General features: G+C 43.2%; 1 protein-coding gene and 1 long non-coding RNA gene across 2 annotated transcripts in view; both read left to right on the top strand.

Moving 5' to 3' along the window:
• LOC111969967 (calcium/calmodulin-dependent protein kinase type 1) overlaps positions 1–26,380 on the top strand; it is a 105,873-nt gene that overhangs the window by 21,895 nt on the left and 57,598 nt on the right. The window contains exon 2 of the mRNA XM_023996387.2: positions 5,520–5,633. Within this exon, the coding sequence (XP_023852155.1) occupies positions 5,548–5,633 (86 nt within the window). The 5' untranslated portion in view covers positions 5,520–5,547. The remainder of the gene's footprint in view (positions 1–5,519; positions 5,634–26,380) is intronic.
• On the top strand, positions 25,299–26,145 carry LOC139028368 (uncharacterized). Its single transcript, XR_011480567.1, has 2 exons — positions 25,299–25,396; positions 25,624–26,145. It is a non-coding gene; the product is annotated as an uncharacterized lncRNA (long non-coding RNA).

The raw sequence follows: 26,380 nt of genomic DNA, 5'->3' as shown, positions 1-26,380 counted from the left end.
GAGCGCCAAGTCTAGATCCAAAAGGCTTCTTAACAGCTTCTACCCCCGAGCCATAAGACTCCTGAACAGCTAATCAATGTGGATAGATGGCTACCCGGACTATTTGCATATTCCCCCTACCCTCATTTTTATGCTACTGCTACTCTCTGTTTAATTATCCAGGCATAGTCACTTTATCTCTACCTACATGTACATATTACCTCGATTAACCTGTGCCCCCGCACATTGACTCTGTACCGGTACCCTCTATACATAGCTCCGCTACTGTTATTTTATTGTTGCTCCTTAATTATTTGTTATTTTTCTTATTTTTTATTTTATTTGTTTATTTTTTACTTCAGTTTATTTTAGTAAATACTTTCTTAACACCTTTTTTTCTTAAAACTGCATTGTTGGTTAAGGGCTTGTAAGATTGCATTTTACTGTTCTATTCGGCGCATGTGACAAATAACATTTGATTTGATTTAATGACATTATGAAGGGCAGCTCAGAACAGCTGAAGACAGATTTTAAAGAACTGATGTCTCTACTTGACACCAACAAACGCCCCATAATATCTGGCCCTCTGCCCTCCTACAATCGTGGCATTGAGTTCAGCAGACTTTTAGCCCTCCATAACTGGCTATGAGACTATTGCAGCTCTGTGGGTGTAACATTTATTGACAGTTTTGATACCTTCTGGAAACAAAGCTCGTATTATAAGGAGGATGGGATCCACCCAAATAATTTGGGTTCCTGGATTATTTCACAGCATTCTTTATAAGGCTGCGTTGAGACAATGACCTATCAATGACTCAAGCCCAATTTATTAAATCCCAACCATTGTGTTGCTGAGTTGTCATGATGCTTCAGCAAATGTACATTATCCCAGGGGTGCAGGAAGACACAATGCAAGTAACCTAATTTATATCCCTTTTACTGCCCTGAATGCCTCTGCTGATCTGACAGCTATTGTATGTGGTAATCATGTGCCAATGAACCAGAGTTATACTGTTAGCACTGAGGATGTGTGCCCTAGCAGGAAGTCCACTGTTTGCAGCTCACCCTGCACTAACATACAGTGCATTCAGAAAGTGTTCAGAGCCCTTGACTTTTTCCACACTCCTTAGAAAAGGGCACATGAATGCCCGCTTAGAGTTTGCCAAAAGGCACCTAAAGACTCTCAGACCATGAGAAACAAGATTCTCTGGTCTGATGATACCAAGATTGAAGTCTTTTGCCTGAATGACAATGCGTCACGTCTGGAGGAAACCTGGCACCATCCCTACGGTGAAGCATGGTGGTGGCAGCATCATGCTGTAGGGATGTTTTTCAGCAGCAGGGATTGGGAGACTAATCAGAATCGAGGGAAAGATGAACGGAACAAAGTACAGAGATATTCTTGATGAAAACCTGCTCCAGAGCTCTCAGGACCTCAGACTGGGGCGAAGGTTCACCTTTCAACAGGACAACGACCCTAAGCACACAGCCAAGACAACGCAGGAGTGGCTTCGGGGCAAATCTCTGAATGTCCTTGAGTGGCCCAGCCATATCCTGGACTTGAACCCGATCGAACATCTCTTGTGAGACCTGAAAATAGCTGTGCAGCGACGCTCCCCATCCAACCTGACGGCGCTTGAGAGGATCTGCAGAGAAGAATAGGAGAAACTCCCCAAATACAGGTGTGCCAAGCTTGTAGCATCATACCCAAGAAGACTCCAGGCTGTAATCGGTGACAAAGGTGCTTCAACAAAGTACTGAGTAAACGGTCAGAATATTTATGTAAATGTAATATTTCTTAAAAAAAAAAATACATTTGCTGAAATAAAAAAATAAAATGTTGCTTTGTCATTATGGGGTATTGTGTGTAGACTGTAAATATATGCACTGTAAATAACCTAAGCATGTCTACCTCTGTTTTTATTGCTTTACTGGGAAACTTAGCAATCAAGCATCCCAGAAAAGTGCTAAAAAAGCCCAAGTTAACATATGTAGTTTAAGAAACAAGGTTCATGAAATCAATAATTTGCTATTAACAGTTGACTTTCATATTCTGACAAACTCTGAAACTCACTTAGATAATACTTTAAAAAAATAAAATAAAAATGTATTTAACCTTTATTCAACTAGGCAAGTCAGTTAAAGAACAAATTCTTATTTACAATGACGGCCTACACCAGCCAAACCCAGACGATGCTGGGCCAATTGTGCACCGTCCTATGGGACTCCCAATTATGGCTGGTTGTGATACAGCCTGGATTCAAACCAGGGTGTCTGTAGTGACGCCTCTATTACTGAGATGCAGTGGCGTAGACCGCTGCGCCACTCAGGAGCCCCGAGAATATAGTGGTAGCAATACATGGTTATAAGATCTACAGAAAATACAGAAATGCCAACGGTGGAGATGTGGCCTTCTATATTCAGAACCACATTTCTGTAAAGCTTAGAGAGGATCTCATGTTAAATATTGTTGAATCAATATGGCTACAGGTTCATCTGCCTCACCTAAAGCCCATTCTGGCTTTAGGTGAGGCACATGAATGAAGTCATCAACATGTATTGATCACATCTTTACTAATGCTGCAGAAATTAGCTTGAAAGCAGTATCCAAATCCATCAGATGTAGTGATCACAATATAGTTGCCATATCTAGGAAAACCGAAGTTCCAAAGGCTGGGCCTAATATACTGTATAAGAGGTCATACAATAGGTTTTGTAGTGATTCCTATGTTATTGATGTAAGTAATATTTGTTGGCCTGTGGTGTGTAATGAGAAGCAACCAGATGCTGCACTTGACACATTTATGAAATTGCTCATCCCAGTTACTGATAACCATGTACCCATTAAGAAATTGACTGTAAAAACTGTTTAATCCCCCTGGATTGATGAGGAATTGAAAAATGGTATGGTTGAGAGGGATGAGGCAAAATAAATGGCAAATAAGTCTGGCTGCACAACCGATTGGCAAACATACCGCGAATTGAAAAATCGTGACTAAACTGAATAAAAAGAAGAAGAAACTACACTATGAAACAAAGATAAATGACATAAAGAATGATAGTAAAAACTTTGGAGCAACTTAAATGAAATTTTGGGCAAGAAGGCAAACTCCACTCCATTCATTGAATCAGATGGCTCCTTACTCACAAAAAATATTGCCAACTGTTTTAAGGATTTTTTCATTGGCAAGACTACCAAATGTAGGTATGACATGCCAGCAACAGACACATGCATACAAACACACAATACGCACTATACACACACACATACACATGGATTTTGTGTTGTAGATATGTGGTAGTAGAGTAGGGCCCTGGGGGCACACACTTAATGTGTTGTGAAATCTGTGTTGTGCAATCTGTTGTGAATATATTGTAATGTTTTTAAAATGGTATAACTGCCTTAATTTAGCTGGACCCCAGGAAGAGTATGGGGATCCATAATAAATACAAATACAAATGGCAGCCTGCAGTACCCCAGTCAACCTTAAATTTGTGTTACTCAATGAGATGGGGCAGCACTGGGCTAGCCTGCAACTTCACTTCCTGGAGTAGCATAAACTGCGCATGTTATGTTTCCATGAGACGCTGTCTTAACCGACTTCATTTGGCCAATGCACTATTGAGTCTTCACATAGGAATGAATGGTGTCGCGTGATCAATGGCTTTGTTCATTCATATATAGTCATTGGTGCCATGTCTGAAATCACCACACAATGTTACAAATTAAAAAACATATTCTATGTATTATCTAGTCTGACTTGCGTATCTAAAATGTTGAATTACATATCTCTACATTTTGAGGTAGTATCGGAAATGGCCTTCCATTGTTTGACGTGGCTCAGTGAAGCCGGCAGCTACTGCGACAATTTCATGATGTAAGAAGCTGTTACTGCAATTTCAGATAAAAACTCAATAAAACAAGTCTCAAATACAGTGCCTTCAGAAAGTATTCATACCCCTTGACTTATTACACATTTTGTTCCAGCCTTAATTCAAAATGTATTCAATATTTTTTTCTCTCACCCATCTACACACAATACCACATAATGACAAAGTGAAAATCTGTTTTTATTTAATTTTTCAAATTTATTGCAAATGAAATACAGATATCTATTTTACACAAGTATTCACACCCCTCAGTCAATCCATGTTAGAATCACCTTTGGCAGTGATTACAGCTGTGAGTCTTTTGGGGTACGTTTCTAAGAGCTTTGCACACCTGGATTGTAAAATATGAACACATTATTATTTTTTAAATTCTTCAAGCTCTTTCAAGTTGGTTGTTGATCATTGCCAGACAGCCATTTTCAAGTCTTGCCATAGATTTTCAAGCCGATTTGAGTTAACACCGTAACTAGGCACACAGGAACATTCAATGTTGTCTTGGTAAGCAACTCCAGTGTATATTTGGCCTTGTGTTTTAGGTTATTGTCCTGCTGAAAGGTGAATTTTTCTCCCAGTGTCTGTTGGAAAGCAGACTGAGGATTTTGCCTGTGCTCAGTTTTTTTTCATCTTAAACTCCCTAGTCCTTGCCGGTGACAAGCATACCCATAACATCATGCAGCCATCACCATGTTTGAAAATATGAAGAGTGGTACTCAGTGATGTGTTGTGTTGGATTTGTCTCAAACATACAACTTTGTATTCAGGACGTAAAGTGAATTTCTTTGCCACATTTTTTTGCAGTTTTACTTTAGTGCGTTATTGCAAACAGGATGCATGTTTTGTAATATTTGTATTCTGTACAGGCTTCCTTGTTTTCACTCTGTCGTTAAGGTTAGTATTGTGGAGTAATTGCAATGTTGTTGATCAATCATCAGTTTCTCCTTTCACAAAGTCACCATTGGCCTAATGGTGAAATCCTTTAGTGGTTTCCTTCCTTCCTCTCCTGCAACTGAGGTAGGAAGGATGCCTGTATCTTTATAGTAACTGGGTGTATTGATACACCATCCAAAGTGTAATTAATAACTTCACCATGCTCAAAGGGATATTCAATGTGAGACTGAGAGTGCGAGTGAGTATGTCAACTATAGTTACAAAAGTTACTTATTTTTGGTGCACAGACTGGTAAGAATAGCAATAAGAGATGTTGAAGGGAAGCTTAAATTGTGTTCATTCAGGATTATGAGGTAAAGGAAGAGCAGGACTGACCGCAAACCCTCGTCACCTGAAGCAATTTGTAGAAGTTTGTACATTCTTGGTGACATTCTAATGGTTTTAAGTGTCTGACAGCTCACTTTATCAGACTTAGTTTCCAGGTAAGTCTAAACCATTTGTGTGTCAATCAAAAGGTGCCAAAATATGTACAGTCCAGTTACATTTTTAGTCATCCATTATCTCTTTGACTTTTAAACATTTATAGTGTGGAATGACAAAGCTATTCTGTTATCCTCAAAAACAAGAACCCTTATTCTTTCAATTACAATTAATACATAGACAAATATTTGGGTACACAACTATCCAGAAAGAGTGTTTGCCTGACCAGTTTTTCCCCATGTTGAACAGTGAGTGATTTAAGTTTCCCTCCTCTTCTCCAGTATTGTATCCAACCACCAGAAAAGAAAGATGCCTTTGGGTGACGATGGACATTCCTGGAAGAAGAAAACGTCAGATGTTAAGGAGAACTTCAACTTCAAGGAGATCCTGGGGACGTAAGTGTTGAAATCATATCTCACTAAGGGGCCATTCTGTTGTTGAGGATATAGTTTAATAGTGAATTTACAGTATAACTAGCATGCATGGGTCTGAGCCTTTTGCTATCTCTCTGCTCATTTAAACACCATAAAGAGTTCACACGGAACGCTTAGCAGTGTTATTCAGATTCAGGCTACACCACTATAAATACAGAGGGACATTTGCATGTGTTTTCTGTACCTCTACCTTTTTGCATGTTTAACACAGACTGACGACCTCTTTAGGTATATTGGTCATGTTTAATGCAGGCGTGTGGGCAGAAAGTTGCTAATAGAGTCTATTAAAGTTTGAGTGATTGGGGGATATTCTCTTCACTAAGAGCCCTTTGGCTCTGAATGCAGTGAGCTCAGATCAGGACTCTACCTTGACGTCATGCCCATGACTGGTTATTATTAATGCTGAGGTCTACTAGCCTATTGAAGAAAATTCCCCCATGGTTTTAGATTACACTGTTGAGGTGTTTGTGTGTGTCTAGGCTCTCATGTGTCCTTAGTACGAGTCAGTCTGGTCCAGTTGATAATGTATTCTAACATCCGAACCTGCCTTGCTCTGAGCAGTACTTTGATGTGTTACATGTCTTTTCACTGAATTATATATGGCCTGGGGGGATTTTGCACTTTTGCTTTTCATATTGAGCTTTTTGTTGTTGTTGTTGTAGTTTCCAGAGTGTGTTGTGTTTCATGTCTGTATGTGATTTGAGTGGAAAGTACATCACTGGCGTGCTAGGTATTCTGGGCCACATCAAGTATGAAAGTGCAAGCTAAAATACTGTACATTGTCAGAGATGTTACATTTTTATAGAGCTGACATCAGCTGTGCTATTTTGACATGGTCCCTGGTGGGTGAGAACATTCTTCAGTGATGTTGTTTTCCTGCTCAGTGTGTGTGTGTGTGTCGATGTGTGAGCTGACCCTTGACCTAGGAAGCAGTTAGCAGAGGGACTTTGGTGCCTTTTCCCTGACTTAGAGAGAGGAAGAGAAAGAGAGAGACAGACAGGAACCAGAATCTACAGGAGAGAAAAACTATATTCATGCTGGGACCACTTATAGTGAGGAACCATACATTAACACATAAAAAGGCCTTACAAGGGAAATAAATATTTTATCAATATCTTTGCTTAGCTCAGGCCATTGCTGAAGAGGAATGAGAGGTTGAGAGTTACTGAATGCCTAACATATACGAGGAGCAGACAGAGAGAAAAGACAGGAAACATGCAATCGGGGGGCAGCTGTAGCTCCATACAATCAGGTGTTCAGAGAGACATCCCGTGCTTGGTCAGTGCCAGTTGTAGCTTGAAGTCTGTCCTTTCAACAGCTCTGTGTTTAGGTTTGAGGGGGTCGGCCTTCTACACTAAAGTGTTGACTAATCCAGTGGACAGGGCCTTTCATTTAGCCCCGAGTGGTGGATGGGTGGCTCTGTTTCTCCCATCAACAGTGATGATGAGAATATTGTTCCCTGTGTGTTTGTGGGTCTGTCTGCGTGTATCTGATCTAAAGAGGGTTTTAAACCTGTAATGTTTTTTCATGTAAACGATTGGTTAACAAGCCCTTGGATGTACACAGAGAGCTAATATTAATAATATGCATGTCAATCTCTCCTGGCTCAAAGTGGAGGAGAGATTGACTTCATCAAGTCCAAAACAGACTATGTAAGGCGCACAGTACTACATGGAACTCTATTCCACATCAAGTAACTCATGCAAGCAGTAAAATTTTATTTAAAAAACAGATACAAAAAACACCTTATGGAACAGACTGTGAAGCAACACAAAACATAGGCACAGACGTATGCATACACACACACGATAACATATGCACTGTACACACACGAACACATGGATTTTGTACTGTATACAATTGAAGTCGGAAGTTTACATACACCTTAGCCAAATACATTTAAACTCAGTTTTACACGATTCCTGACGTTTAATCCTAGTATAAATTCCCTGTCTTAGGTCAGTTAAGATCACCAATTTATTTTAAGAATGTGAAATATCAGAATAATACTAGAGAAAATTATTTATTTCTGCTTTTATTTCTTTCATCACATTCCCAGTGGGTCAGAAGTTTACATACACTCAATTAGTATTTGGTAGCATTGCCTTTAAATTGTTACACTTTGGTCAAACGTTTCGGGTAGCCTTCCACAAGCTTCCCACAATAAGTTGGGTGAATTTGGGCCCATTCCTCCTGACAGAGCTGGTGTAACTGAGTCAGGTTTGTAGGCCTGTTGCTCGCACACACTTTTTCAGTTCTGCCCACAAATTTTCTATAGGATTGAGGTCAGGGCTTTGTGATGGCCACTCCAATACCTTGACTTTGTTGTCCTTAAGCCATTTTGCCACATCTTTGGAAGTATGCTTGGGGTCATTGTCCAATTGGAAGACCCATTTGCGACCAAGCTTTAACTTCCTGACTGATGTCTTGAGATGTTGCTTCAATATATCCACATAATTTTCCTGTTTCGTCATGCCATCTATTTTGTGAAGTGCACCAGTCCCTCCTGCAGCAAAGCACTCCCACAACATGATGCTGCCACCCCCGTGCTTCACAGTTGGGATGATGTTCTTCGGCTTGCAAGCCTCCCCCTTTTTCCTCCAAACATAACGATGGGCATTATGGCCAAACAGTTCTATTTTTGTTTCATCAGACCAGAGGACACTTCTCCAAAAAGTATGATCTTTGTCCCCATGTGCAGTTGCAAACCATAGTCTGGCTTTTTTATGGCGGTTTTGGAGCAGTGGCTTCTTCCTTGCTGAGCGGCCTTTCAGGTTATGTCGATATAGGACTGGTTTTACTGTGGATCTAGATTATTTTGTACCTGTTTCCTCCAGCATCTTCACAAGATCCTTTGCTGTTGTTCTAGGATTGATTTGCACTTTTCACACCAAAGTACGTTCATCTCTAGGAGACAGAACGCGTCTCCTTCCTGAGTGTTTATACTTGCATACTATTGTTTGTACAGATTAATGTGGTACCTTCGGGCGTTTGGAAATTGCTCCCAAGGATGAACCAGACTTGTGGTGGTCTACAATTTTTTTTCTGAGGTCTTGGCTGATTTCTTTTGATTTTTGCCATGATGTCAAGCAAAAAGGCACTGACTTTGAAGGTAGGCCTTGAAATACATCCACAGGTACACCTCCAATTAATGTAAACTTTTGACCCACTGGAATTGTGATACAGTGAATTCTAAGTGAAATAATCTGTCTGTAAACAATTGTTGGAAAAATGACTTGTGTCATGCACAAAGTAGATGTCCTAACCGACTTGCCAAAACTATAGTTTGTTAACAAGGAATTTGTGGAGTGGTTGAAAAACGAGTTTTAATGACTCCAAACTAAGTGTATGTAAACTTCCGACTTCAAATGTATCTGTGGTAGTGGTGGATTAGGGGACTGAGGGCACACAGTCTGTGAATGTATTGTAATGTTTTTAAAACTGTATAAACTGCCTTAATTTTGCTGGACACCAGGAAGAGTAGCAGCTAATGGGGATCCCTAATAAATACAAATTCAAACAGGCAGTAAGACGCCCTGTGAGGAACTGTATTGCGATGCTGTTTAATAAAGGGTGCGTGTTCAACCCCCTCCTGTACTCCCTGTTCACCCATGGCTGCGTGGCCAAGCACGCCTCCAAATCAATCATCAACTTTGCAGATGACACAACAGTAGTAGGCTTGATTACCTACAACGATGAGACAGCTTACAGGGAGGAGGTGAGGGCTCTGGGAGTGTGGTGCCAGGAAAATAACCTCTCACTCAACGTCAACAAAACTAAGGAGATGATCGTGGACTTCAGGAAACAGCAGAGGGAGCACCTCCCTATCCACATTGATGGGACCGCAGTAGAAAAGGTGAAAGCTTCAAGTTCCTCGGCGTACATATCACTGACAAACTGAAATGGTCCACCCACATAGATAGTGTGGTAAAGAAGGCGCAACAGCACCTCTTCAACCTCAGGAGGATAAAGAAATTTGGCTGTACACCTAAAACCCTCAGAAACTTTTACAGATGCACAATTGAGAGCATCCTGTCAGGCTGTATCACCGCCTGGTATGGCAACTGCACCGCCCACAACCGCAAAGATCTCCAGAGGGTGGTGTGGTCTGCCCAACGCATCACCGGGGGCAAACTTCAAGCCCTCCTGGACACCTACAGTACCTGATGCCATAGGTAGGCCAAACAGATCATCAAGGACATCAACCACCCGAGCCACTGCCTGTTCACCCTGCTATCATCCAGAAGGTGAGGTCAGTACAGGTGCATCAAAGCTGGACTGAGAGACTGAAAACAGCTTCTATCTCAAGGCCATCAGACCGCTAAACAGCCATCACTAGCACATCAGAGGCAGCTGCCTATAGACATAGATTAGAAATCACTGGCCACTTGTAGAAATGGATCACTAGCCACTTTAATAATTTTTACTTACCTAGCATTTCTCATCTCATATGTATAAACTGTACTCCACACTATTCTATGATATTTTAGTCACTTTTAAATTGTGTTTACATATTGCATCACCCATTTTATATGTATATACTGTATTGTATTCTATACTACACACCTGACTGTTAAACAGCCATCTCCAGAGGCTGCTGCCTATAGACATAGATTAGGAATCACTAGCCACTTTAATAATGTCTCCGTATCTTGCATTACTCATCTCATATGTATAAACTGTACTCTATACTATTCTACGATATCTTAGTCACTTTAATTGTGTGTACATTTTGCATCGGCAATCTCATATGTATATACTGTATTCTATACTATGCCACTGTATCTTAGTCCAATGCTGCTCTGACATATATGTATATATATTCTTAATCCATTCCTTACTTAGGTTTATGTGTATTTTGGGTATTTGTTGTGAAACTGTTAGATATTACTTGTTAGATATTACTGCACTGTCGGAGCTAGAAACACAAGCATTTTGCTACACTCGCAATAAGATCTGCTAAACACGTGTATGTGACCAAGCCTGTCTTCAGACTGCTGAATAATCTGTGTTCTGATCTCTTCTTGGTGCCTGGATAATGGAATCAGGCTAAACCTATTATCCAGTTGAGCTGTTTAAAAGGCTTTGGTGTACCAGTCTGCACGTTTCAACATGCATTTGATGCAATGTCACTTGGGAATGTGTTCAAAAAAGATTCTGGATCAAAAAGGGGGTTAGCTGAGAGAAAATGTTGCAATTTTAAAGCAAAATTCCCCCAAATCTACAATACATATTCTGCCATGGACCTGAGAGAAAATGTTGGAAATTTAAAGCTAGTTTCCTGCAATTCTATGCATTTTGCCATGGATAATGCTGTGTTCTTTTTCTCAAATATAATAATAAAATGAATACTGCTAAATTCATTGTTTTGGGTATTTTCAAAAGGCCAGCATCCAGGAGTCGCCTCTTCACTGTTGATGTTGAGACTGGTGTTTTGCGGGTACTATTCAATGAAGCTGCCAGTTGAGGACTTGTGAGGCGTCTGTTTCTCAAACTAGACACTTTAATGTACTTGTCCTCTTGCTCAGTTGCGCACCGAGGCCTCCCACTCCTCTTTCTATTCTGGTTAGAACCAGTTTGCGCTGTTCTGTGAAAGGAGTAGTACACAGTGTTGTTTGAGATCTTCAATTTCTTGCATGGAATAGCCTTCATTTCTCAGAAGAAAGTCTTTTTTTCTGGCCATTTTGAGCTTGTAATCGAACTCACAATTGCTGACCCTCCAGATACTCAACTAGTCTGAAGAAAGCCAGTTTTATTGCTTCTTTAATCAGGACAACAGTTTTCAGCTGTGCTAACATAATTGCAAAAGGGTTTTCTAATGATCAATTAGCCTTTTAAAATGATAAACTTGGATTAGCTAACACAATGTGCCATTGGAACACAGGAGTGATGGTTGCTGATAATGGGCCCCTGTACGCCTATGTAGATATTCCATAAATAATCTGCCGTTTCCAGCTACATAGTCATTTACAACATTAACAATGTCTAAACATTGACGTTATTTTAATGGATTTTTTTGTGTGCTTTTCTTTAAAAAACAAGGACATTTCTAAGTGACCGAAAATGTTTTAACGGTAGTGTGTATATATATATATGTGTGTATATACACTGCTGAAAAAAATTAAGGGAACACTTAAACAACACAATGTAACTCCAAGTCAATCACACTTCTGTGAAATCAAACTGTCCACTTAGGAAGCTGTTGTGCAAATGGAATAGACAAAAGGTGGAAATTATAGGCAATTAGCAAGACACCCCCAATAAAGGAGTGGTTCTGCAGGTGGTGACCACAGACCACTTCTCAGTTCCTATGCTTCCTGGCTGATGTTTTGGTCACTTTTGAATGCTGGCGGTGCTTTCACTCTAGTGGTAGCATGAGACGGAGTCTACAACCCACACAAGTGGCTCAGGTAGTGCAGCTCATCCAGGATGGCACATCAATGCGAGCTGTGGCAAGAAGGTTTGCTGTGTCTGTCAGCGTAGTGTCCAGAGCATGGAGGCGCTACCAGGAGACAGGCCAGTACATCAGGAGACGTGGAGGAGGCCGTAGGAGGGCAACAACCCAGCAGCAGGACCGCTACCTCCGCCTTTGTGCAAGGAGGAGCACTGCCAGAGCCCTGCAAAATGACCTCCAGCAGGCCAGGAGGAATCATGGAATCATGTAGTACATATGGAATCATGTAGTAACCAAAAAATTGTTAACCAAATCAAAATATATTTGTATTCAAAGTAGCCGCCCTTTGCCTTGTGACAGCTTTGCACACTCTTGGCATTCTCTCAACCAGCTTCATGAGGTAGTCACCTGGAATGCATTTCAATTAACAGGTGTGCCTTGTTAAGTTAATTTGTGGAATTTATTTCCTTCTTAATGTGTTTGAGCCAAGCAGTTGTATTGTGACAAGGTAGGGGTGGTATACAGAAGATTGCCCTATTTGGTAAAAGACCAAGTCCATATTATGGCAAGTAAAGCTCCAGTAAGCAAAGAGAAATGACAGTCATTACTTTAAGACATGAATGTCAGTCAATCCTGAAAGTGTCAAGAACTTTGAAAGTTTCTTCAAGTGCAGTTGCAAAAACAGTCAAGCTTTATGATGAAACTGGCTCTCATGATGACCGACACAGGAAAGGAAGACCCAGAGTTACCTCTGCTGCAGAGGATAAGTTCATTAGAGTTACCAGCCTCAGAAATTGCAGCCCAAATAAATGCTTCACAGAGTTCAAGTAATAGACACATCTCATCATTAACTGTTCAGAGGAGACTGTGTGAATCAGGCCCTCATGGTCAAATTGCTGCAAAGAAACCACTACTAAAGGACACCAATAATAAGAAGAGACTTGGTTGGGCCTAGAATCACGAGCAAATGACATTAGACCGGTGGAAATCTGTCCTTTGGTCTGATGAGTCCAAATTTGAGATTTTTGGTTCCAACCGCTGTGTCTTTGTGAGACGCAGAGTAGGTGAACAGATGATCTCCACATGTGTGGTTCCCACCATGAAGCATGGAGGTGGAGGTGTGATGATGTTTGCGTGCTTTGCTGGTGACACTGTCTGGGATTTATTTTGAATTCAAGGCACACTTAACCAGCATGGCTACCACAGCATTCTGCAGCGATACGCCATCCCATCTGGTTTGCGCTTAGTGGGACTATCATTTATTTTTCAACAGTACAATGACCCAACACACCTCCAGGCTGTGTAAGGGCTATTTGACCAAGAAGGAGAGTGATGAAGTGCTGCATCAGATAACCTGGCCTCCACAATCACCTGACCTCAATCCAATTGAGATGGTTTGGGATGAGTTAGACCGCAGAGTGAAGGAAAAGCAGCCGAAAAGTGCTCAGAGTATGTGGGAACTCCTTCATTCCAGGTGAAGCTGGTTGAGAGAATGCCAAGAGTGTGCAAAGCTGTCATCAAGGTAAAGGGTGGCTACTTTGAAGAATCAAAAATTGAATTTACATTTTTATTTGTTTATAACTTTTTTGGTTACTACATGATTTCATATCTGTTTTTTCATAGTTCTAATATCTTCACTATTATTATACAATGTAGAAAATAGTAAAACGAAGAAAAACCCTTGAATGAGTAGGTGTGTCCAAAATTCTGACTGGTACTGTAATTTTTTTTACTCTGTTTACAATGGCAGAACAATTCCTGGTGTTATCTCTACACTGCTTGTCTCTTATTTGACACTATTTGCATCCTTTACATTCATAGCTTCTGTCAGTTCTAGCTTGAGCCTACTCTATTTTGTGCAAATTGTCATGTTTTTTGTGAATCACAAAGAAACCAGGAGGTTATTATCTATATTTTATTATTAAAGAATGTCCTTTGCCATGCAGTTTCTACTCTAAATATCAGGTAAATGTTTGCCAAATAAAGGATAAATATGAGTATCTCCTCGTATGTCTGGTGACAGTGCACACACACTGGAATGGTAAAGCCTTATTGATACATTAGCACTGAGCGATGAACTGTTCCAATGAAACAGGATGTACACACTTGGATCCTTGTTAGTGAGGATTTAAACATCATCCATAACACAGTTTACCTAATGTAGCCCAATGATACTTTGTGTTCCCAAAGCTCCTATGTTGGTGCAGGTATAAGTATTTGATTAGGATATTTCTACCACAGTGCTTGTCTCATTCCTATCATCGTGATGGTCAAACATTTTGGGTAAACCACCTTTTCTCTTGACTTCAGTTGTTAAACATTTTTTAGATAAAGTGTATGTGACGGGTATGTTTAGGTTTCCTTTCCTCCATATCCACTGGTCTGTCGATGGGGTTGACCGCCTGTTTATGGAAAGATCACCAGCTCACCACGTTGTCAGCTAAGAGTTCTCCGTTGGCTGGTTGTCTTAGCAACAGGAGGAGACACTTTCCATATGGACTCTAACAATCACTATGGAAACAAAGTTTGTATTTGCTATTAATAATCCTGGTGTGTGAATGTGTGAGCATTGTGAGGGGCGGTGAAATCCCCTCATTGTATACACTGTTGAATGTCTCTGCTAGGAGCAAAGCTGAATTCCTTGAAACTCCCTCTTTGACGTTCTTTCACAAATAGGCCTTATAAAGGATGTGTGTGTGTGTGTGTGTGTGTGTGTGACTCCCCTCCCACCCTCCACCCCCTCATGCCATCCCTTTGTAGCAGAAATTCTCTGATCATGGCCTCAGTTTGTGTCCTCGGCTGTGTTTTGATCTTATTCAGCCCCACTCCACAACACAATAGCTGACTGATCAATCTGCCCTTAACAAGTTCAATGAATGGATGTATCTATTATTTTTCTCATTCATACTAATGAAGCACTCTAATGACAAAACATTTAAATAATTGAAATTCTAATTCAGGCCATTGTCTACCACCTACCCAATGATGTATTTTGTCATGCAGAGGGAGGCTGATGAGGCTTATTGGGGAGAACAACTTTCTTTATACTCACTGTCTTGGTCCACATTGATACAGGTACTGATGTGCCTCTATTAGGATGTAATGAGTCCCTTTAAGTAAATATTTGTGACATACTATTAAAGTACACTCCTGGGAATGAATGTGACTTCATCTAGAGTTTGTTAAGGTAACTTTGAACAATACCTTTTCCATGATAAACTGTGTGTGTGTTGTTGTGTGCATGTGTGAGTGTCCTACTGCTGCTGCATCTGGTTCTATAATTAAAACAGATCTGGATAAAATATCACCACAACTACAATCAACTCAAATCTTCTCCCCTGTGAATCTCTTTCTCTTTTTCTTTATTTTAGGCTCCTTATCTTAATCACTCTCCTCTGCTGTTGTCTCACTTTCTATCATTCCCTCTATGTCCTCTCCTCCCTTTCAGTCAGTCAACTTTGGTACAAAATCCTATGTGGAGTCGCACTCTCATGACTTTGGTTGAAGGATCTACAATGATGCCTGAGAAGTCCAATGAAATCTGCGCCTCGCTCGAAGCTCCACCTTCCACAGGTGATAAGCGTGAGGCTCGGATTAATTCCTTCAGTTATTCAGCTCTTCCCCTCGGTAGGGGACAAGAACGATTCCCGCTACTAAAACAAAACATTTGAAAATGATACTGTCTGTTACGTTGCGCCAACTAAACTGTCCCATACTGGTAGAGCATACTCACCCCCTGGTAACCTCCATGATAACGTTTTTTCCCTGCGTCTATTTTTATGTGTGCGGTCCAGCGCTCGGTGACAGCCGGTTACTGGAACGCATCTTACCACCTGAACCGAGTGAGGCTCGTTGTCACAACAGTACCCCCAAGTGGCACGGCCAATCAGGGTACGTCACTGGTCGCCGGAGCCCGTGTGCCCAGGTGGGCCGGGCTTTAGGCAAACCTTGGCATATAAAAACTGTTTTTTCAACCGATTTCCACAGTCTTCGCTGGTGTTAAAAGTGTTGTCTCCCGTATGTGAGTTTTATGAAAAGTGTTCCTTTTCCATTTTCAGACACATGGTTGTCAAGGTTGGTGGAAATGGGAGAAGAACCATTCTCTCCCAGTCCACAAAGTGGTATCCCGTCACTTCACGGGAATCTCGCTGTCTGTTCCGACCGATAGCGCACATAGGCAGTGTCGCCCTGGATTATGCGAACAGTGACGTCAAGGAACAGGCTACAATTTGTTGTGCGTATCTGGCAGCGTCATCACATCGACTTATCCCGAGGCCTCAGTGCCCGTTTTGAGGGAGGAAATATCCTCCCGTCACCAGAAGCAGGCAATCCGTGTGGTTCCTATGTCGAAGATCATGGACTGCCTTGTACAGCCGGTATTCCTGGTTACGAAAAGGGATGGGACATACGAAAAGGGACGGGACATTCTAGACCTAAGTGCTCTCAGCAAGCACCTCAGAGTTTACAAACTCAGAATACTCACAAGCAGCTGGCTATTACAGTGATTGGCTGGTGGAGTATGGTCGAGGGGACAAGCAGAATTACACACATCCATGCTACTGTCACGTATTCAGTCTCTAGGCTTCATGAGAAACCGAGAATAAGAGCTCTCTGACATCATCTCAATGCATTCCGTTTCTGGGTCTCGAGCTAGACTCACTGGCGTATCACGCTTTTCTATCCCCACGGAGGGTGTCTGGGTTCCGGCTCCGCTTAGACAAATTTCAGTCGGGTCACACTGTGCGTTTTCACCAGTGCCTATGCCTCCTGTGGATGATGGCGGCTGCATCTCGCTGCCTAAGCGGGTCGCTTTGGGCCATGGCCTTGTGGTGGGTCCCTCGACTATTGTTAGGGGGCTCCCATGGGCTGAGTTGTGTCCAACAGGGGGATCACGGCAGACGCATCCCCCGAGGGTGGGGTGCGCTGTATGAAGGCAACTCGATTCGGGGGGTATGCACACTGGTGAAAAGCGCACTATAGGTCAATTACCTGGAGTATCTGGAGTTCAGGCGCTTCCCCCTGTTTTTGTCAGGCCTGCTTGGGCTGGTCAGAACCGACAATATATATGTGGTGGCATGCATCAACAGATGGGGACAGACTCTGTTTCTCACCTTCTTAACCTTGGCTTGCTCCCTGTTGCTAGGGAGCAGTGCGCACATGCTTTCGTTTTGGGCAACGCATGTCCCCGGTTGCCTCAACTCGGGGGAAGATCTTTTATCCAGCTGGGACCCTCTCAGGGGTGGAGGCACTGCCAGATATGGGACATTTTTGGCAGGGCCGACGTAGATCTATACACATTGCGAGACAACGTGCACTGTCTTCTATTTTTCTCGATGAGGGACCTAAGTGACCCGTTGAAAATAAACGCTCTGGTGCACAAGTGGCTTCGTACCCTCCTTTACGCGTTTACGGCAATAGTTCTGATTCAGCCCATGTTGAAGTGGATGCGCCGGGAGGGCTTACCATTGATTCTTGTGGCTCCCTGTTGGCCCAGGCAGCCTTAGTTTGCAGAGATCATTCGCCTTTTAGGCGGAGACCAGTGGAAATTTCCGTTTTGCAGGGACTTGTTGTCCCAGGCGCACGGGCAGGTTTGGCAACCGAGGCCAGATATTTGGTTCCTATGGGCCTGCCTTGTAAGCAGGCCAATCTGATGGCTAGAGGTTTACCTCTAAATGTTATTGCTACCATTCAGTCTGCAAGGGCACCCTCCATGAGTGGCAAACGTTTGAGCTCTGGTGCCAATATAAAGGACTTGTTCAATTTCAGTGCTCTGTGAGGGCCTTCCTTATGTTCCTACATGAGCTTTTCAAGCATTCTCCACTTTTAAAGTGTGCATGGCGACTGTCTCAGCATGTCATGTGGGAATTGACGGAACCTCACTGGGGGCCACCCCCTGGTGGTGCAGTTCCTGAAAGGTGAATGTCATATCAGACTGGTCTCTAAACCTATTGCGCCCACATGGGACTTGGCACTGGTTTTGGAGGTATTGTGTGCGGCCCCCTTTGAGCCTCGGGAGTCGGTGGATCTGAAGATCCTCCTACAAAACCTGCTCATGGCTTTGGCCTCGGATAATCGTGTTGAGAACCTGCACACGTTATCCGTACATCCTTCCTGAAATTCTTATTTTAATTTTATGATAATTACTTTTTACTCCTTTTTCTCCCCAATTTCGTGGTATACAATTGGTAGTTACAGTCTTGTCCCATCGCTGCAACTCCCGTACGGACTCGGGAGAGGCAAAGTTCAAGAGCCGTGCGTCCTCCGAAACACGACCCAGCCAAGCCACACTGCTTCTTGACACAATGCCCGCTTAACCCGGAAGCCAGACGCACCAATGTGTTGGAGGAAACACCGTAAACCTGGTGACCATGCCAGCAAGCATGCGCCCGGCCAGCCACAGGAGTCGCTAGAGCGTGATGGGACAAGGACATCCCGGCCGGCCAATGAATCCGAGCCTCACGCGTGAATTCCAGCGAGGGGTGGATTTCATTGGCCTTGTTAGGCATGATTGTAGATCCTTCAACCTAAGTTGCGAGAGTGCAACTCCCCAAAGTATGTTGTACCTCGTTTCCCTCCTTTAGGGAGCAGTAGTTATATTCATAACGTTATGTTTTTATCTCTCGTTCTCCTTCACCAAACAAAGCTTTATTTTAGCTCATATTCCTAGCTGCCTCTTAACTATCCCATTTTGTCTCTCTTCTCCCAAGTTGCCTCATAATCAGTAACTGTTTTTACACAGGGGTTCATATGCCACTGGGCCCTGGAGTGTGTTGTGAAGCTAAAATAGGAGCTCCAGTGCTGTAGGCTACTGTACAGGCTGATGGGAGGAGTGAAACATAAAAACACATATTGATCATTTCCATAGATGACAGACAGACCGTTACGAGGGACGAATCTGTGTGTGTGTGTTTATGTGTGGTGTTCACCATATAGTCCCCCTCATGCCATTCCTTTGTAGCAGAAATTCTTTGATCATGGCCTCAGTTTGTGTCCTCGGCTGTGTTTTGATCTTATTCAGCCCCACTCCACAACACAATAGCTGACTGATCAATCTGCCCTTAACAAGTACAAGGAATTTATGTATCTATTATTTTCTCGTTCATAGTAATGAAGCACTGTAATCACAAAACATTTAAATAATAGAAATTCTAATTCAGGGCCTTGTCTACCACCTACCCAATGATGTATTCTGTCACACAGAGGGAGGCTGATGAGGCTTATTGGGAGAACAACTTTCTTTCTACTCACTGTCTTGGTCCACATTGATACAGGTACTGATGTGCCTCTATTAGGATGTAATGAGTCCCATTAAGTGAATATTTGTCAGTACTGGTAATGAATGTGACTTAATGTGGAGAGTTCGTAAAGGTGACTTTGAACAACCTACCTTTTCAATGATAAACTATGTTTGTGTTTGTGTGTATGTGTATGTGTGTGTTAATCTGTGTTGTTGTGTGTATGTGTGAGTGTCCTGCTGCTGCTGCATGTGTTTCTGTAATTAAAACAGATCTGGATAAATGATGCGCACACAGTTAACATCACCACAACTAGACCTGGACGATATGGCCTAAAAATCATATCTACATTTTTTTTCAAACGTTTGGCCGATTCACAATATATATATTGATAAAACAATATATATATCTAAATAAGCGTTGTTATACAATTAAAGGTCAAATACACTGCATTCCAAACAGTCAGCAATAATCTAATGAATTCAGGGTTTGTGAAGTTATACCTAGACTAAATAAAATGATAAGACCCACTAATAATGTCATTTTTATATCGAAATAGTTTAACCTGCTTTTTTTGTTGCAATAATCACTGATCTGGTTTTGAAGTCTATCTATGAAAATGCCCTTTTTTGTTACAAGAACGATGCATAATGCACATTCACTAATAATCCCAGAAACCCTAGATAGGGGGGGTACTGTCACACCCTGACCATAGAGAGCCTTTGGTTCTCTATGGTGTTTAGGTCAGAGCGTGACTAGGGGGGTGTTCTAGTCATTCTATTTCTATGTTGGTGGGTTGTATGGTATGGTTCCCAATTAGAGGCAGCTGGTAATCATATTTAGGAAGCCCTTTGTGGGATATTTGTGGGATATTGTGTTTGTGTTTGTTGCACCACTGATGTCACGTTTTTCGTTGTTGGTTTATTGTTTTTTGTTTCACCGTAATAAAGATGTGGAACTCTACACACGCTGCGCCTTGGTCCGTCCATTATCAAGAACGTGACAGTCGTCCGGGTTTGGCCGGGGTAGGCCGTCGTTGTAAATAAGAATTTGTTCTTAACTGACTTGCCTAGTTAAATAACTGTTAAATTAAAAAAAAAGAATCTGTCATGTTGATTCTCAACACAGGGCCCCCTCAAGGGGTGCGTGCTTAGTCCCCTGCTGTACCCCTTGTTCACCCACGAATGCGTGGCCACGCACAACTCCAACACCATCATTAAGTTTGTCGAAGACACAACGGGGGTAGGCCTGATCACCGACAAGGATGAGACAGCCTATAGGGAGGAGGTCAGAGACGCAGGACAGCAACCTCTCCCTCAACGTGAGCAAGACAAAAGAGCTGATTGTGGACTACAGAAAAAGGAGGGCCGAGCACGCCCCCATTCACATCGACGGTGTTGTAGTGGATTTGGTTCGAGAGCTTCAAGTTCCTTGGCTTGTGATGCCAGGAAAACAACATTTACATTTTACATTTAAGTCATTTAGCAGACGCTCTTATCCAGAGCGACTTACAAATTGGTGCATTCACCTTATGATATCCAGTGGAACAACCACTTTACAATAGTGCATCTAACTCTTTTAAGGGGGGGGGGTGGTTAGAAGGATTACTTTATCCTATCCTAGGTATTCCTTAAAGAGGTGGGGTTTCAGGTGTCTCCGGAGTGGATTGACTCCGCTGATCTGGCGTCGTGAGGGAGTTTGTTCCACCATTGGGGTGCCAGACAGCGAACAGTTTTGACTGGCTGAGCGGAACTGTACTTCCTCAGAGTAGGGAGGCGAGCAGGCCAGAGGTGATGAACGCAGTGCCCTTGTTTGGGTGTAGGGCCTGATCAGAGCCTGAAGGTACGGAGGTGCCGTCCCTCACAGCTCCGTAGGCAAGCACCATGGTCTTGTAACGGATGCGAGCTTCAACTGGAAGCCAGTGGAGAGAGCGGAGGAGCGGGGTGACGTGAGAGAACTTGGGAAAGTTGAACACCAGACGGGCTGCGGGCGTTCTGGATGAGTTGTAGGGGTTTAATGGCACAGGCAGGGAGCCCAGCCAACAGCTGCAGTATCATGACTGCCTGGATTAGACTGCGCCGTCCTGCGTGAGGCAGGGTCGTACTCTGCGAATGTTGTAGAGCATGAACCTACAGGAACGGGTCACCGCCTTGATGTTAGTTGAGAACGACAGGGTGTTGTCCAGGATCACGCCAAGTTCTTAGCACTCTGGGAGAGGACACAATGAGTTGTCAACCGTGATGGCGAGATCATGGAACGGGCAGTCCTTCCCGGGAGGAAGAGCAGCTCCGTCTTGCGAGGTTCAGCTTGAGGTGTGATCCGTCATCCACACTGATATGTCTGCCAGACATGCAGAGATGCGATTCACCACCTGGTTATCAGAGGGGAAAGGAGAAGATTAATTGTGTGTCGTCTGCATAGCAATGATAGAGGAGACCATGTGAGGATATGACAGAGCCAAGTGACTTGGTGTATAGCGAGAATAGGAGAGGGCTAGAACAGAGCCCTGGGGACACCAGTGGTGAGAGCACGTGGTGCGAGAACAGATTCTCGCCACGCACACCTGGTAGGAGCGACCTGTCAGGTAGGACGCAATCCAAGCGTGGCCGCGCCGAGATCCCAGCTCGAGAGGGTGGAGAGGAGGATCTGATGGTTCACAGATCAAAGGCAGCCGATAGGTCTAGAAGATGAGAACAGAGAGAGAGAGTTAGCTTTAGCAGTGCGGAGCGCCTCCGTGACACAGAGAAGAGCAGTCTCAGTTGAATGACTAGTCTTGAAACCTGACTGATTTGGATCAAGAAGTCATTCTGAGAGAGATAGCAGAGAGAGCTGGCAAGGACGGCACGTTCAAGATTTTGGAAGAAAAGAAAGAAGGATACTGGTCTGTAATGTTGACATCGGAGGGATCGAGTGTAGGTTTTTTCAGAAGGGTGCAACTCCGCTCTCTTGAAGACGGAAGGGACGTAGCCAGCGGTCAAGGATGAGTTGATGAGCGAGGTGAGGTAAAGAGAAGGTCTCCGGAAATGGTCTGGAGAAGAGAGGAGGGGATAGGGTCAAGCGGGCAGGTTGTTGGCGGCCGGCCGTCACAAGACGCGAGATTTCATCTGGAGAGAGAGGGAGAAAAAGAGGTCAAAGCACAGGGTAGGGCAGTGTGAGCAGAAACCAGCGGTGTCGTTTGACTTAGCAAACGAGGATCGGATGTCGTCGACCTTCTTTCAAAATGGTTGACGAAGTCATCAGCAGAGAGGGAGGAGGGGGAGGGGGGAGGAGGATTCAGGAGGAGGAGAAGGTGGCAAAGAGCTTCCTAGGGTTAGAGGCAGATGCTGGAATTTAGAGTGGTAGAAATTGGCTTTAGCAGCAGAGACAGAAGAGGAGAATGTAGCGAGGAGGAGTGAAAGGATGCCAGGTCCGCAGGGAGGCGAGTTTCCTCCATTCCGCTCGGCTGCCCGGACCCTGTTCTGTGAGCTCGCAATGAGTCGTCGAGCCACGGAGCAGGAGGAGGAACCGAGCCGGCCTGGAGGATAGGGGACATAGAGAGTCAAAGATGCAGAAAGGAGGAGAGGAGGGTTGAGGAGGCAGAATCAGGAGATAGGTTGGAGAAGGTTTGAGCAGAGGGAAGAGATGATAGGATGGAAGAGGAGAGAGTAGCGGAGAGAGAGAGAGCGAAGGTTGGGACGGCGCGATACCATCCGAGTAGGGCAGTGTGGGAAGTGTTGGATGAGAGCGAGAGGAAAAGGATACAAGGTAGTGGTCGGAGACTTGGAGGGGAGTTGCAATGAGATTAGTGGAAGAACAGCATCTAGTAAAGATGAGGTCAAGCGTATTGCCTGCCTTGTGAGTAGGGGGGGGGAGAGGTGAGTAAAGAAAGGAGAGGAGTGGAAAGAAGGAGGCAGAGAGGAATGAGTCAAAGGTAGACGGGGAGGTTAAAGTCACCCAGAACTGTGAGAGGTGAGCCATCCTCAGGAAAGGAACTTATCAGGGCGTCAAGCTCATTGATGACTCTCCAAGGAACCTGGAGGCGATAAATGATAAGGATGTTAAGCTTGAAAGGCTGGTAACTGTGACACATGGAATTCAAAGGGCGATAGACAGATGGTCAGAAGAAAGAGAGAATGTCCACTTGAGAGAGAGATCCCAGTGCCACCACCCGCTGACCAGAAGCTCTCGGGGGTGCGAGAACACGTGGGCAGACGAGGAGAGAGCAGTAGGAGTAGCAGTGTTATCAGTGGTAATCCATGTTTCGTCAGTGCCAAGAAGTCGAGGACTGGAGGGAAGCATAGGCTGAGATGAACTCTGCCTTGTTGGCCGCAGATCGGCAGTTCCAGAGGCTGCCTGAGACCTGGAACTCCACGTGGTCGTGCGCGCTGGGACCACCAGGTTAGAGTAGCAGCGGCCACGCGGTGTGAAGCGTTTGTATGGTCTGTGCAGAGAGGAGAGAACAGGGATAGACAGACACATAGTTGACAGGCTACAGAAGAGGCTACGCTAATGCAAAGGAGATTGGAATGACAAGTGGACTACACGTCTCGAATGTTCAGAAAGTTAAGCTACGTTGCAAAAAATCTTATTGACTAAAATGATATAGTACTGCTGGCTGGTAAATAGGCTAGCTAGCAGTGGCTGCGTTGTTGACTTTGTTTGAAAGTGTAGCTGGCTAGGTAACCTCGACAATTACTCTAGACTACACAATTATATTGGATACAAAGACGGCTATGTAGCCAGCTAAGATCAAACAAATCAAACTGTTGTACTGTAATGAAATGAAATGTAATACTACCTGTAATACTACCTGTGGAGCAAAGCGGAATGCAACTACTCGCTCCAAACCAAACCGGGAGTGCGTATCGTAGAGGGAGAGGCAATAGAAGTGTTGTTTCTTGTATTATTGTCTTGTGTTCTTTAGAGGACTGCTTCACCTTAATGTCCCCTTCCCTTTTCTTCTGTCCTTATTTTGTCCACTTGTCCCTTCTTGTCCCTTCTCTCTTCTGCCAACTAGACACTCCTTGTTAGCTAGCTAGCTTCTTTCAGGAATGTCCCTAGCAACTGCCTAGCAACAGGTAAACAACTTAGCTAGCTAAGAAAACGGTATAATTTTATGAAAAATTGTTACTTTTCAAAAGCCTTTCTTCTTTGTTTGCTGCTTGTTTGGTCTCCTATTCAGTTTGCAGTTTTCTTTTGATTTTTTTTTCGATGTACTTTACTCTAAAAAAACATTTAAATTTCAATATTTGTAGGAGCTCATCTTTTCAGCTGCTGCTGCTTAATTTGGAACTCCGGAACAACCTCTCCCTCAATGTGAGAAAGACAAAAGAGCTGATTGTGGACTACAGGAAAAGGAGGGCCGAGCACGCTCCCATTCACATTGATGGTGCTGTAGTGGAGCGGGTCGAGAGCTTCAAGTTCCTTGGCGTCCACATGCTAATAAACTATCATGGTCCAAATAAACAAAGATGTGAAGAAGGCTCGACAACGCCTCTTCCCCCTCAGGAGACTGAAAGATTTGGCTTGCGTCCTCAGATCCTGAAAAATTTCTACAGCTGCATCATTGAGAGCATCCTGACTGGTTGCATCACCACTTGATATGGTGCTACAGAGGGTAGTGCCTACGGCCCAGTACATCACTGGGGCCAAGCTTCCTGCCATCCAGGACCTCTATACCAGGCGGTGTCAGAGGAAGGCCCTAAAAATTGTCAAAGACTCCAGCCACTCTAGTCATAGACTGTTCTCTCTGCTACTGCACGGCAAGCGGTACCAAAGCACTAAGTCTAGGTCCAAAAGGCTCCTTAACATCTTCTACCCCCAAGCCATAAGACTGCTAAATAGTTAATCAAATGGCTATCCAGATCACTTTATCCCTAACTACAGTGGTTCCTCCTTTAAAAGTTGCGTGCTTACACCGCGGGACTTAGAGGTACCCAGCGTCATGGCTTCATTGCTCCAGACCACTGCAAGGGGGAGTTAGAGCACTAATTATGCATTTGGGTCCCAAGGTTTTTATATGACCAATCATATCGAGTGGTTCCAATGACGAATTTGACGCGAGTCAACGGTCCCTGGGTGAAGATGGCTGACTAAACATTACGGCGAAACTAAATGTAAGTTGTTATAACGAGTCAAGCAAAACATTTACAATTGAGAGGAATATGTTAGTTAATGTAGAGACAAACGCTTGTGCATATTCTTTTGTCATAAAGTTAATTTACGAAAATCGCTATTTATTTATCTATTTAGCAAGTTATCTGACAAGTTAACATTAGCCAGCTAGCTAGCTAGTATTATGACATGAGAATGAATTTGTAATTCGTGTTGTTTAATGTTTTAGGGACTCCTGAGAACCAGCAAACCAGGCTGTCATCTTGTGAAACAGTGGATGTAAAGGATCTAGCTAGCTAAAAAATGTATTGCATAATGAATTTACAATTGTGCAAGCTTGCCTTGCAATGCAGCTGAAGTAACATAGTTAACTATTTACTTGCTTATTGTGTAGTGGAGGATABAAATAACTGAATGCCTATGGATGTGTAGCTAGCTACAGTATGTAGCCGATCTGTGTATGGACCCTAAAACGTTAGGTTCTGAACTAATATTCATACCAATCTATGAACCTCAGCTATCATAGTTGTTGTATCAACTTCAAGTCTGAATGGCATTAGTGAAGCCTATGGATAGAGTAGAATATAATAACTTTATTTTGCCATGTATGCAATTCCTATATACCTGTACTGTAGTTATTACCATGCATGAGATCCCCACATTGTAGCCTGTACATTGAATATATTCACTGATCATGTACTCTTCCTTGGCAAATAAAGGTGGGGTTCAGGTATGAATCTCTGAGACATTATTTCAGTCATATCAAACTCAAACATTCTTTGAAGGACGCTGTGTCTGCATGTATGTATTACAATTATACACTTCAACAGTGTTTACCACTCCTGCTACTGGGACATCAATGATTACACATTGTAACTATGCAATAGACTAGAAACATGATTTAAGTAAAGGCTGATTTGTAATTCATATACAGAAATATCTAACTCCCTTCATCTGCATTAATCTGTAGTATTTCAATGAGATAC

The sequence above is a fragment of the Salvelinus sp. IW2-2015 genome, linkage group LG11 (assembly GCF_002910315.2).
Source record: "Salvelinus sp. IW2-2015 linkage group LG11, ASM291031v2, whole genome shotgun sequence".
Lineage (NCBI taxonomy): Eukaryota > Metazoa > Chordata > Actinopteri > Salmoniformes > Salmonidae > Salvelinus > Salvelinus sp. IW2-2015.
This window is presented reverse-complemented; position numbering and strand designations above follow the sequence as displayed.